We start from the raw sequence: 12,750 nt of genomic DNA on the forward strand, positions 1-12,750 counted from the left end.
ATAGGCTGAACAGAAGCCTGGGCATGGCCCCGTGCCCGCTGGGCACGGCCCCGTGTCTGTCTAACACTCTCTTTCTTCATTAATTGTAATTCGCAATTACAATAAATGCGCCTGCAGTACTCTGACCACGCCCCCGTGTCCGCTGGGCACGGCCCCGTGGTGGGCAATAGAAACTTCTATTAGTTTGTCTTTTCTGCTGCTTCTTGGGCACGGCCCCGTGCTCGCTGAGCACAGGGCGTGTTCAGTCTTCTGCCTTCTCTGTTTTGCTTGGGAGGATGCTGTCGAGGGGTCGGGCAATCCACTTTTGTCCATTTTCTTGTATTTATATTAGATTTTGCTGTCTTTTTGCTTCTTTTGTTAATTTGAGCTCATTTAATCCTGAAAATGCAAAAGGAAGACAAAAACACACTTTTTCCAACATTAGTACTAAAAAAGGGTTAGTTTTATGCCACATTTGATATAATTTATATGTTGCATTTTGCGCGTATCAATATGTTTTTACGGAATATTGATTGTGTTTCTCCCGATATTATAAGTTTTTTTCTGTAAATAGTTTACCGTTTTAATTTTTAAAAAGCCTTCGTATTTAATTTCCAGATATGGATCAGAGTAACAACTGTCCTTCATTTTTAAAGTTTATTGAGGAAGATGACCCATTATTATTTTTGGTATGTTTATTTGTTTTTAATTATTATTTTTTTGTCATTGTTTTTTTTTTCTTATTTTGTTAAATTTAATTACTATTCGTATCAGATTGTTAAACATTTTTTCCCTTATATGTAGTTCAAAGATGATTGGGATAAAAAAAACTGAACCGAAAGGGAAAGCAAGTGTTCTTTGTGATGAAAATCAAAGTTCAAAGTTTTCTGTTCATTTACTAAATTATAGGAGTTTGTAATTAACTGAATTGTTTTACCTTTATTTTTTTCATTTTCAAAGGTTAATGTTTTATGTTTCTTAGGATGATCCGAAGGGGAAATCAAATGTTGTTGTTGATGAAAATCTAACTTTAAAGGTTTTTGTTCACTTAGTTTAATTTTATCGTTTTTTTGGTGTTTTTTGATCCGGTATAATGATAGTTTTCATCGTTTATGCTAATCTCTATAATTTTTAAGTTATTTTATTTATTTATTTTTTTGACAAATCTAACTATGATATTTTTTGAAATTTGAAATCTTTGTTTTTTACTAATAAATTTTGTATTGTATTAATATGTATTAATGATTCTTTTGTTTTGATTTTTTATTTCTGTTTTTCTTTTTTCATGATTAACTAATAAATTTTATATTGTGTTAATTTTGAATCCATTAAAGATTATGTAAATTTTTAGTGTGTGATATGTTTTTACGGGATATTGATTGTGTTTCTAAAAATAAATAGGTTTTAAATTTTTTTGAAACCGTTCCCTTTTAATTATTTGTTTTAAAAGTTTATCCCGATATTATAAGTTTATTTCTATAAATAGTTTACCGTTTTAATTTTTAAAAAGCCTTCATATTTAATTTCCTGATATGGATCAGAGTAACAACTTTCCTTCATTTTTAAAGCTTATTGAGGAAGATGACCCATTATTTTTGGTATGTTTATTTGTTTTCTAATTATTTTTTTTGTCATTGTTTTTTTTTCATATTTTGTTAAATTTAATTACTATTCGTATTAGATTGTTAAACATTTTTTCTCTTATATGTAGTTCAAAGATGATTGGGATAAAAAAACTGAACCGAAAGGGAAAGCAAATGTTCTTTGTGATGAAAAAGTTCAAAGGTTTGTGTTCATTTAATAAATTATAGGAGTTTGTAATTAACTGAATTGTTTTACCTTTATTTTTTCATTTTCAAAGGTTAATGTTTTTGGTTTCTTAGGATGATCTGAAGGGGAAATCAAATGTTGTTGTTGATGAAAATCTAACTTTAAAGGTTTTTGTTCACTTAGTTTAATTTTATCGTTTTTTGGTGTTTTTTTGATCCGGTATAATTATAGTTTTCACCGTTTATGCTAATCTCTATAATTTTCTTTTTTAGAGATGCTGAGGTTGATCAACCTCAGAATTATTCCCATCTTCTACACTACAATCAACCGAAGAAGGTATGTTGTTGATCTTTAATCCGCGTATTGAGAAGTTTTCTTCTTATTCTTTTACAATACAAATGAATATCCATTGTTCTTATGTACAATCAACTGTCACACACATTTTTCTTTAATAACAATCTGATTCCGATGTTTATGTTATCTTTACAAGATTTTCACACTTTTTTTATGTTTTTTAATTTCCTTTTTAATGTTAAACCGTAATTATTGGATAACAATGTGATTAAAATTTATGTTCAAAGATAATAGGTTACTGAAATTTGCTTATTGTTTGTACTTTTGATTTATATGTATACTTTCTTTCTTTATCAGTAATAATTTTCCAACTTTAGTCATTGTTAATTGGAAGAATAAAATATTTTCTTTGTTTTGAATGTGTTTATTCTTTTGATGTTACCATTTTATTTTTTGGTCTAAAAAAATGTTGACAACAGTTTTACAGATATGGATCCAAAAAGCAGTAGTTGTTCTTTCTTGAAGTTAGTCGATGTTCATCATCCTACAAAAGTGGTATGTATTTTTTTTATTATGTTTACTATAAATTATGTTGATACTTATATGTCTTTTCTTTCAAATTATAGGAAATACCGTATGATTTTGCTACATTACTGTGGGGAGAACAATTCCCATATGGTGATCGTGTTAAAATATTTGTTGCTGACAACTTATGGATTGTTGAAATTGAAAAAATATGGGTTGGGTCCTGTTTTAGGTGATGGGTTTGTTAAAGTCATTACGGACAGTGGTTTACAAAAAAATGATTATCTGTTGTTCAACAGTCTTGGACCATCTACATGGTATCTCGATGTCTTTAAGTCATGTTTTTTGGATAACTCTTTTATCACTTCTGTTAGAGTTGATGATGATTTCGTTGTAAGTACTATATATGAAATAATAATTTTTTCTTATGTCAATTTTTTTGTGCATATTTTGTTTAACATAATTGTTAACAAATTTACAGCTAATGGCGGACAAATTCTGGGGATAGTTTTACGGCAGTAGTTATAAAGGTGGACCAGCAACTCTTTATGTCAGTGATAGGTTTTGGAATGTGAAGATGGAGGCGCTGTCCGACAAATGTGCTTTCACTGATGGATGGTCTAAGTTGATTAGGGATCTTGCATTAGATTCGCGGACTACTTTTATTTTTACAATGGCTGGATATGAGACTTTTGAGTTGTCCGTTTTTAATCATGAAACTGGTACTCAAATGTATTTCAAGAAGGTTGACGTTGTTGTGTTGGATGATCCTATTTACGGAGATGATGGATTTGATTTACTGTTTGCGGTTAGTGTTATTATGCTTATAATATTTTTTTTCCTAATATGAGCTTATTAGTTAATCTTGAAGTTAAGATTGTCAATGTTTTTGAATATTATGTTTTTGTAGTCGGAACACAAAGAGAAGGTGATTACCAACGAAAGTGATGTTGATGAAGATGTTGGTGGTGATATAGTTGGTGGATCTATGCGCCTTTCATCTTCCTCTGATGCCTATCGGTCTCATGTAAGTGTTTCACAACGTGCCTTATGTATTATATAATGCTTCTAATTACTTTGTTCTATACTTATATGTTTAACATTCATTGTTTTAGAATGACCCAAAAGGGAAGTCAAAGATTGTATTTGGTCAGGAGAGTGTATCTCCAAAGGTTGTTTGTTATATATTCATTTAATTTAATACTTATTTTTAATACATCTAATATACTTTTTATTCTATTCGGTGTATTTGTTTTCCATTATCTAATCGTTTTAATGAATAATTTTTTTAATGGTAATATTTTAAATCTTTTATGGTTTTGTAGGTTCATCCTAAGGTCAAATCAAAGTTTTATGTTGGAGATAAAGGGCTTCCGACAAAGGTTGTTTATGATTCTATAATATAATTTGATGTTTTATTTCTATAAATATAATTAATAATTTGAAGTTTCGTTTGTTAATGTGAAAACCCAGTTTGATATTGTTTTAAATATTTTTTTCATACCAAACAATACATTACATGTATAAAAACATGCTTAATTATTGTATAATTATTTTAATTATTTCATTCTATATCAATATGTTAGTTGTTTTATTTTCTTTAGGTTGAACGAAAAGGAAAATCAACTGATTTTGTTTGTGAGCAAAATTTGTCTTCTCACGTTGTCTCTCAAGTAAGAATATTATTTAATATTTATTTTCAATATTTATTATTTTATTTTAAACTTTATCGTTTCATTTAGACAATTACATTTAATGTTTGAATAAACTTTATATACGAAAACTTTACATTTCTGTAAAATTTTTAGACTTATTGTGTGTTTTTAAATTTTTAGTGTAAACCAAAGCCTAAGGTATCCACATCCTTCACATCAACTTCTCATATGGGTTATCGTACACGTTCTAAGGTTCCCAAACTTAATGATTGTATGCTTCTTCAGGAAATCACTCACGCTGAAAACAAACAAGTAAGATACTGTAACCATGAAATTATCTCTAATTATATAAAGAACCGTGTATCTTATTGTTCTACAATTTTATCTATATGATTTTTACACTTATTGTGTGTTATTCAATTATGTAGGCTAAACCAAAGTGTAAGTCATTCAGATCCACCAAATCTACCGCCCTTCATATTGGCCGTAAATGCTCTACATCAAAAAAGTTCAAAAAAATTGATGTAATTGAATTCACCAAGAAAGCCGAAAGCAGACTGGTAAACTTTGTAACATTATTATTTTCCTTCCATTTTTATAATACAAGAGACATAACTTATTAATTAATTAGATAATTAATCCTTTTATTATTTTTTCAGCGTTTACCGACTGATGTTTCAAGCCATCTGTGTCTTTCTCTTGACAACTTGCACCATGTTACAGTTCAGAACGAAAAATGTGAACTCCTTAAGTTGGGCACAAGACGCGAGAAGTCTGGGAAGGGTTTCAGGTATGGTTTTAAAAAGTGGCCAGCTTTCTTGAAATTGAATTACATCGACTTCAGCTCTACTCTTTTCTTTACGTACGTCAAGTCTTCTCAGCGTTTGATGTTGACCAAAGTCGTAACCAAGATCACAAATAAAAGAGGCCGTTCGTGAATGTTGGTTGTCATGTTTATGTTAGATGGTTAAGCATGAATATTAGATGTGGTTTTATGGTTGGTTTGTTTTGATACTTTGCGATAGTACTGATGGTTTCTTAGACAAGTCTTTTGGTAATATGTATATGTGGTTGAAATGCTTATGATGTGGTTAGTGTGAAATGCAGTTTTTGTTACCATATAAGCTAAATAATAAAAAATAAATAAATAAACCTATATATATTGTCGATTATGAAGAAATCTGTTTTTATAAATTCCTTAACATTTGACTTTTATCATGATTTTTCAACAATGCTTTTATTTTCGTATTGATATGATATTTTTGGAATGTTCCACATAATTGTAACAAATTATAAGGAAACAATTAAAATTGATTTCTATCAATACATATTTGGAAATATGTATCGTTAATTATTATATAAATTTTTAAAAGATTTGTAATAACATTTATTTGTTCTATTTTACTATATCTCACCAATCTATATATATATTCTCGAATTCGGTTGTCTGTATCATAACAAAACAGTTTGTTTATGCATCTAAGTTTTTCCGAATCAAAATCAGGCTATCTGCTGTTGATCGTGAAGCAAATCTACAAGGTACGTTTCTTAAATTATGTATGTTAATGAAACCTATTAATGTATAAGAAACTGTTATTATAACATCTCCATCACATTGTTGTTTATGTAACTAATCAGCATGGATTATGTAACATGTTTTTAAACTAATAAGCATATATTATCACATGGTTGATAAGGTTTCGGTATGTGTTTTCATTTATGTTTTTGAAGTAATCATATATTATCACATGGTTGATAAGCATATATTATCACAATTGATTTTATTTCATATATGTTTTTGAAGTAATCAGCATATATTATGACTGAAATTAAAAATTAATTTAATGAATTTGATAATTTAATATATATATATATATATATATATATATATATATATATATATATATATATATATATATATATATATATTCTTAATTGTTTTGTCTACGTTACATGTGTTTGTAGGTTTTTAATATGGCTGAAAGTTCTTCAAGGTATTTTTTTCTTTTTAATGTTATACTTTGTTGCGCATAATACCCATTAACAAGTATATTTTATTAATATATTTTTTTTTCAATCAGTATTAGAGAACCTTTCTTTTGTAGACACATGAATGGAGCGGACGAAGTTTTACTGGTATTTTCTAAATTCAGACATTTATTATACTTTGTTTTTGTTCTTATCATGAAATACAATTTAAAATTATCATATGGTTTATAAATTAGAATTGTAATTATAACTTATTTTGGATTCCTTGCTTTATCAGGCGATTCCTTCAGACGCTGCATCCAAATTGTGGGGTAACGATAAAGCACCCAAAAATGTTCTGATACAAAGTCAAGATGGCCGAAAATTTAATGTTTCTTTAAGCGAAGCCAAAGGAAAACATTTCTTTTTCTATGGTTGGTCAAATGTTGTCAAACATTTACAACTCAAAAAAGGATGTTTGGTGCTCTTCAATCCTGTCGATTTTTCTACATTCAAAGTAACACATTTCATTGATGGTGTGTTTCAAAGCTCTTTCTGGACATCGATGTTATCTACAACATCTAACTTTATTGTAAGATTACTTTTTCTTTCATTTTATTTATGTTAATATATTTAGGTTTTATGAACTGATTACAAAAGTAACATTTTTATTGTTTTTTTAATTATTTATACAGGTCATTCCTGAGTCTGTACTGCCCAATTTCTATGATTATATGTCAGGTGATATAATTTCCATTATAGATGTAGGCAACAAAATCTTTCACGTCAAGATTGAAACGCTTTTTGGTAAAGTCGGTTTCTCCATTGGTATTGATGTTATTGTTAATCTGTTTCAATTGGAGGACGGTTGTTATTTAATATTCACAAGAGGTTTTGGAAATTATTTCCATTTAACAATTCTTGAAAAAAATGGTGTTGAAATTAATTATGCTGATGTACAAGTTGATGAGGTAAGTATAATTTGCTTGCTTCTTTATATATTTAATTACTATATTGTTATTCTAATAAATGTTGTGTGTGATTTTTAGCCTGTAGTTGCACCTATTGATGCTATTGAAGAGCCAAATATTGATGAACAACAAAATGAACGTGTTTATAAGTTTGTTCGTATGGCTTCTAAAGATTTTGTAAGTTTTAATATTATTTTAGGAAGTACTATATATTAAAAATTACATATTTTTTTATTCACATAGAAATACAATATTATTTTTATATTCTTCTTCTTATTAATTTTATTTTAAAAACAATACAGCGACTGCCTGATAATGTTTCAAGGATGGCTAAACTTGATTCTGATTTAAAACCTATGACCATCAGACTTCTGCATCTGACTGAGCAAGAGGAGTTTACCAACCATACCAGACGTGAAAAGAGAGGAGAAAGTTGGCCTTATGCGTTATGCAAATGGTCGAGATTCATGAAACGTGCTCGCATTAACGAGCGTGATACGGTTCACTTTTCTTTTGATGAAACTCATCAAGTCTTGAATGTTGAATTGGTTGTACCTTACAAAAAAAAAGAGTACTGATTAGTTGTTTTATATTTAGGTTTTGGATATTTGGTTTTCATATGATATACATTTACTTTGTTATGGTTAATAGTTTTTAACAATGTTTAATGGTTTTGAATTTTAAGTTATTACATCTTATCATATGTTACTTTACTATTAGTGTTTCTTTTAATGGATAACACAATTTTGACATTATTTAGTATGCAAACTTTATCGATAATTGTTTCGACTTCCAATGTAGTTTTTGTTATGATATCCATTCATATAATCAGTCACAGACCATTTTATCATTTATTCATAGACCTTATTCATCATACAATTGTTTGTTTATTAATATATATGTATATATTTATTTGTTTAGAAAGATAGATTAACAATCCATGAGTATTCACGGGTTATAACCTAGTTAGTATATAAATTAAAAAGAGGTGATCTCCAACTCCATGTAATGGTCATAAACTTTCATACCCAAATAATATTAGTCAATAAAGCTGATAAAAATTGAAGTATACAACAATAAAAATATCTTCATCTTCTAGACCAAACCTACATGTAACCTTTTCATAATTTCACATAGTTAAAAAAAACTAATGAACTATGATACAACATACTAATGAACTACAACTCAAAGTTCAAACATTACCATGTCGTCTAGCGGGGATACGGCTGGTGCGACCTACCTCTTCCATCTCTACTCAATCCTGAAAACTGATTGCCACCACCTTGTTGAGGGCGTCCCTGGCCTCTGCCACCAGACTGTTGATGATGATGACTGGCGGCACTGTTGTATATGCATAGCTGCCACCCTGTTGTGGATAGTATTGACTTTGATGGGGCCCACGTGGTGGAGGATGTGCATGTTGATTCTGGTAGTATCCATGTGCCTGAGAATTTGACCTACCGTAATGGCTACTTGAACCATAAGATTGATCATATGATCTAGAAGGTGGGCCATGTGGGTGTGGGTCATACGGTTGATGATTCACATTTCTATCGGGCTTTACTTGTAAGTTGTTGGTGACGAGAGTCGGTGTGCAGCATCATCTCCAAGATGTCGGCTAGATGCAGCTCCATGAGGGTTATGGTTGTGGTTATTGTGCGGCATGTCGTTATGCCATGGCCTCCTTCCTGTATCTTCGTGCCATAGAATCGGATCGGGTTGAATATCATCCAGCGTTACAGTCCGCAGCAAAATGAAATGACATCTAAGATACAGAGCAAATTAAGGAAGTTTAGACTTTAGAGTATAAGGAGAAAGAGAAAGGTATGCTAGTCGTATTATAAATTGTATTTAACGAACTGGATAAACTTGGAATTTGAAATATTTTAAATGGGTGTATCTGTTATTATATATATACTATAAACTAGAATTACGACCCGCCGCATTTGCGGCGGGATTCTTTAGTTATAACTAAGTCGATTTAGGACGTGCACGTTATGTTGAACCAGTCAAACGGGAAAAAATAGACGATGTAAAAACATTCATCCACACATGCACGTTGCGTCGTGTTAACTCGCAAAGTTTAGAACAAAACGTGAAAAATGCTAAACCATAGACGCACGTTGCGATATTTTAAGTCACAAAATTCAGAACGAAGCATAAAGCGAAAAATTTGCGCAAAATGAAAACTATAAAGGACCAAAATTGAAAGTAAAAAAGTTGTGAGGATAGATTGCAAAAGATAAAAAGTTTTGTGTTAAAAATAAAAAAAAAATAGTTTTGAGTTAAAAGTAATTTATGAAATACTTTTGGTGAAAAATAAAAAAAAAAATCATATTTTTTTTGAAAAAGCCCTAAAGCCAAGGTTACAACAACTATATGCATAACCATTTTTTCTTTGAAAACCTCCCAAAGCCAAAATTACAACACATAAGTAAAAAAAATCAAAGTGGTTAAATCGCAAAAGATGGAAACGTTTGAATTAGAAGTAAAAAGTCAAATTAATCAAAGGGGTTAAAATACCAAAATTAAAACTTTAAACTTAAATTGTCAAAGATTAAAACTTTAGGGTTAAAAAGGAAAGAAAGATTAAAAAGTTTAAACTTAAATTGTCAAAGATTAAAATTTTAGGGTAAATTGTCAAAGATTAAAACTTTAGGGTTAAAAAGGAAACAAAGATTAGAAGTTTAAACTTAAACTGTCAAATATTAAAACTTTAGGAGGTAATTACTGTTTTCGTCCCTGAGGTTTGTAAAAAGTAACGGTTTCAGTGCATTAGTTTAAAAATTGCGATTTTAGTCCATTAGTTTCATTTTCGTAACCATTTCAGTCCACCAACTTAACTCCCATCCATTTGTTCTGTTAACTTTGGGTGAAATTACAAAATTGCCCCTATTAGGGCTGCAAACGAACCGAACGAACACGAACACGGCCTTGTTCGTGTTCGTTTGTTAAGGATTTCATGTGTTCACGAACAGTTCACGAACACTTACCGAACGAGATTTTTTGTTCGTGTTCGTTTGTTAAGGAAATGAACTTGTTCGTGTTCGTTTGTGTTCGTTTGTTAATTTAGGTACCGAACACAAACGAACGTTCATGAACGCACACGGACGCAAACGAACGCAAACAAACATTAATGAACATAAACAAACACAACGAACATATATTTACTTTCGAAGATGATCATAACAAAAAAACAATAAGTAGATCCACCCAAAATATACCAAGCTAATTATCCAAACTTGAGTAACTTAACATATAATTTTTATAAACTTAACTAACACAAAGTAGTGTCTCAAAACTTCATCTTAAACTTTAAGTCTCCATTTAATCCACCAAAAATAACCTTGAAATCGTCTATAACCAAAATAAACTTGAATTCGTCCAACCATCATCAAGTAAGCTCAACACGTATGACGTCTTCATCTTCCTACAACCGTTAAATAAAATAAGTATATTTCTTAAGAAGAAAACATATATAAAAGATGACATGATAAGAATATTACCTTCATTTTCTTTTTTCTTTCAACCCATAATAATGGCGATACCATTCGGCTCCACAAATCAACATATCTACTGTCTTAGTTCCTAAATAGGAACGATGCAGGTCAATAACTCTTCCACCAGCACTAAAGGCTGATTCCGAAGTAACGGTGGTGACTGGAATGACAAAGATATCAGCAGTTGGGCGCTGATAATGTTTAGGTTTTTTGTACTTTCAAACTTTCAATTGTATATTCTGGTGGACCTTAGGTGATAATGAAATATCTAACAAATAACCAATAAAATATAAGTTGGGCCATACCATACAATATAATATAATATAAGTTGGGTAATAAAATAAAATATGTATATATATATATATATATATATATATATATTCCTATACACAAACGAACGTAAACGAACACGTTACCGAACGTTCACGAACACAAATGAACGAACACGGCCTTTGTTCATGTTTGTTCATTTAACTAAACGAACAAAATTTTTTGTTCGTGTTCGTTCATTTATTAAACGAACGAACACAAACGAACTTCCCGCCGAACGGTTCATGAATTGTTCGCTGAAAGTTCAGTTCGTTTGCAGCCCTAGCCCGTATGGTTAATTAAAAAAAACGCTGGTCACAGGTTTCGAACCTGTGACGTTTGCTTTGAAATGCGATTGTTAAACCAATAGGCCATGTATCAAACTTGTGAATGAATTCAGATTGTTTACCTTATAACATTGCATATTCATCATCATCTTCCCCAAACCTTTCATCTTTATCAATGGCAGAAGCTACCATTAACAACCAACATCTTCAATTGAATCGCTGGAAAAGATGACTGTTGCAGCATAACAGCTTCAATTGAATCGCCGGAGAAGATGATTAGGGCCGCCGGAGATGAGGCGTGGTGGTGTGTGGCGGAGGCGGAGGTGTGGTGGTGTGTGGCGGAGGTGTGGCATGTGGCGGAGGTGTAGTAGTGTGTGACGAGGATGGTGGTGGTGTTTAGGCAGAGGTGGTTGCGATGTGGTGTGGTGGTGGTGTATGGCGTAGGTGGTTGTGTGTGGCGGAGGTGGTTGTGGTGTGGCGGAGGTAGTTGTGGTGTGGCAGAAGTGGTTTAGGGTTAATGGTGGCTTCTGCCATTGATAAAGATGAAAGGTTTGGGGAAGATGATGATGAATATGCAATGTTGTAAACAATTTGAATTCATTCACAAGTTTGATACATGGCCTATTGGTTTAACAATCGCATTTCAAAGCAAAGGTCACAGGTTCGAAACCTGTGACCAACGTTTTTTTTAATTAAACCATAGGGGCAATTTTGTAATTTCACCCAAAGTTAACAGAATAAATGGATGGGAGTTAAGTTGGTGGACTGAAATGTTTACGAAAATGAAACTAATGGACTGAAATCGCAATTTTTAAACTAATGGACTGAAACCGTTATTTTTGACAAACCTTAGGGACGAAAACAGTAATTAACTCAAACTTTAGGGTTAAAAAAAATTTCCATTTTTTTTTTGAAAGACTCCCAATGCCCAACTTACAACACATATATGCACTAACATCTTGCTTATTTATAGTGTTTAATATGTTATTTTGTCATATCAAGTAAGTTTGGCCTCTCAACTTTGGTATTAACCAACTTTAGCCCGTCGAGTTTAATAATAACATGTTTAGCCTCTTAACTTTAATAATAAACAACTTTAGCCCTTCAATTTTATTAATAAACAACATTTAATTTAACAATAAACAACTTAAGCCCCTCAATTTAAATAGTAAACAACTTTAGCCCCTCAACTTTAACAATGACATGTTTAGCTCCTTTTAACAATGATATATTTAGCACCTCAACTAAAACATTAAACATGTTTAACTCTCGCGATTTACTTATTTTTTATCTATGTTTCGAACCCCCTGCAGAGCCCAAGTGGTAACCCACTAGTTAACTATTATAGTTGGATAAATATGAATATATAATATTATACAAGTTTTATGGTAATATGGAATTGGCCGGCAGAAATATTATTGAATATAAGCCAAGACCAAAATTCTCATTTCAAGCTAAGAATATAAGCCAAGACTAAAATTCTCATTTCAAG

At 30.9% G+C, this 12,750-nt stretch overlaps 1 protein-coding gene across 3 annotated transcripts; it reads left to right on the plus strand.

The window, feature by feature from the left end:
* The first annotated feature begins 730 nt into the window (after positions 1 to 730).
* LOC110910961 lies at positions 731 to 5,290 on the plus strand. Of its 3 annotated transcripts, XM_035983925.1 has the most exons (13): positions 1,302 to 1,577; positions 1,691 to 1,764; positions 1,863 to 1,916; positions 2,022 to 2,085; positions 2,523 to 2,598; positions 3,050 to 3,376; positions 3,479 to 3,595; positions 3,684 to 3,740; positions 3,894 to 3,950; positions 4,173 to 4,241; positions 4,404 to 4,535; positions 4,652 to 4,783; positions 4,883 to 5,290. In XM_035983925.1, exons 6-13 carry the CDS (start codon positions 3,146 to 3,148, stop codon positions 5,159 to 5,161), a joined length of 1,074 nt encoding a protein of 357 aa, XP_035839818.1. In that variant the 5' UTR covers positions 1,302 to 1,577; positions 1,691 to 1,764; positions 1,863 to 1,916; positions 2,022 to 2,085; positions 2,523 to 2,598; positions 3,050 to 3,145; the 3' UTR covers positions 5,162 to 5,290. The 3 variants fall into 3 exon arrangements, with proteins under 3 accessions (XP_022011229.1, XP_035839818.1, XP_035839819.1); XM_022155537.2 differs by lacking the exons at positions 1,302 to 1,577; positions 1,691 to 1,764; positions 1,863 to 1,916 and adding an exon at positions 731 to 1,015; XM_035983926.1 differs by lacking the exons at positions 1,302 to 1,577; positions 1,691 to 1,764; positions 1,863 to 1,916; positions 2,022 to 2,085; positions 2,523 to 2,598 and adding an exon at positions 2,685 to 2,961.
* The last annotated feature ends 7,460 nt before the right edge of the window (positions 5,291 to 12,750 follow it).

This window comes from Helianthus annuus, chromosome 15 (assembly GCF_002127325.2).
Source record: "Helianthus annuus cultivar XRQ/B chromosome 15, HanXRQr2.0-SUNRISE, whole genome shotgun sequence".
NCBI lineage: Eukaryota > Viridiplantae > Streptophyta > Magnoliopsida > Asterales > Asteraceae > Helianthus > Helianthus annuus.

What these genes read in the sequence shown, in the direction of transcription:
- LOC110910961 (XM_022155537.2), top strand. Translation starts at nt 3,146, where the DNA reads ATGGAGGCGCTGTCCGACAAATGTGCTTTCACTGATGGATGGTCTAAG. An exon ending in CTTCTCACGTTGTCTCTCAA is followed by an intron (nt 4,242 to 4,403) that starts GTAAGAATATTA and finishes TTAAATTTTTAG; the next exon opens with TGTAAACCAAAGCCTAAGGT. An exon ending in AGAAAGCCGAAAGCAGACTG is followed by an intron (nt 4,784 to 4,882) that starts GTAAACTTTGTA and finishes TTATTTTTTCAG; the next exon opens with CGTTTACCGACTGATGTTTC.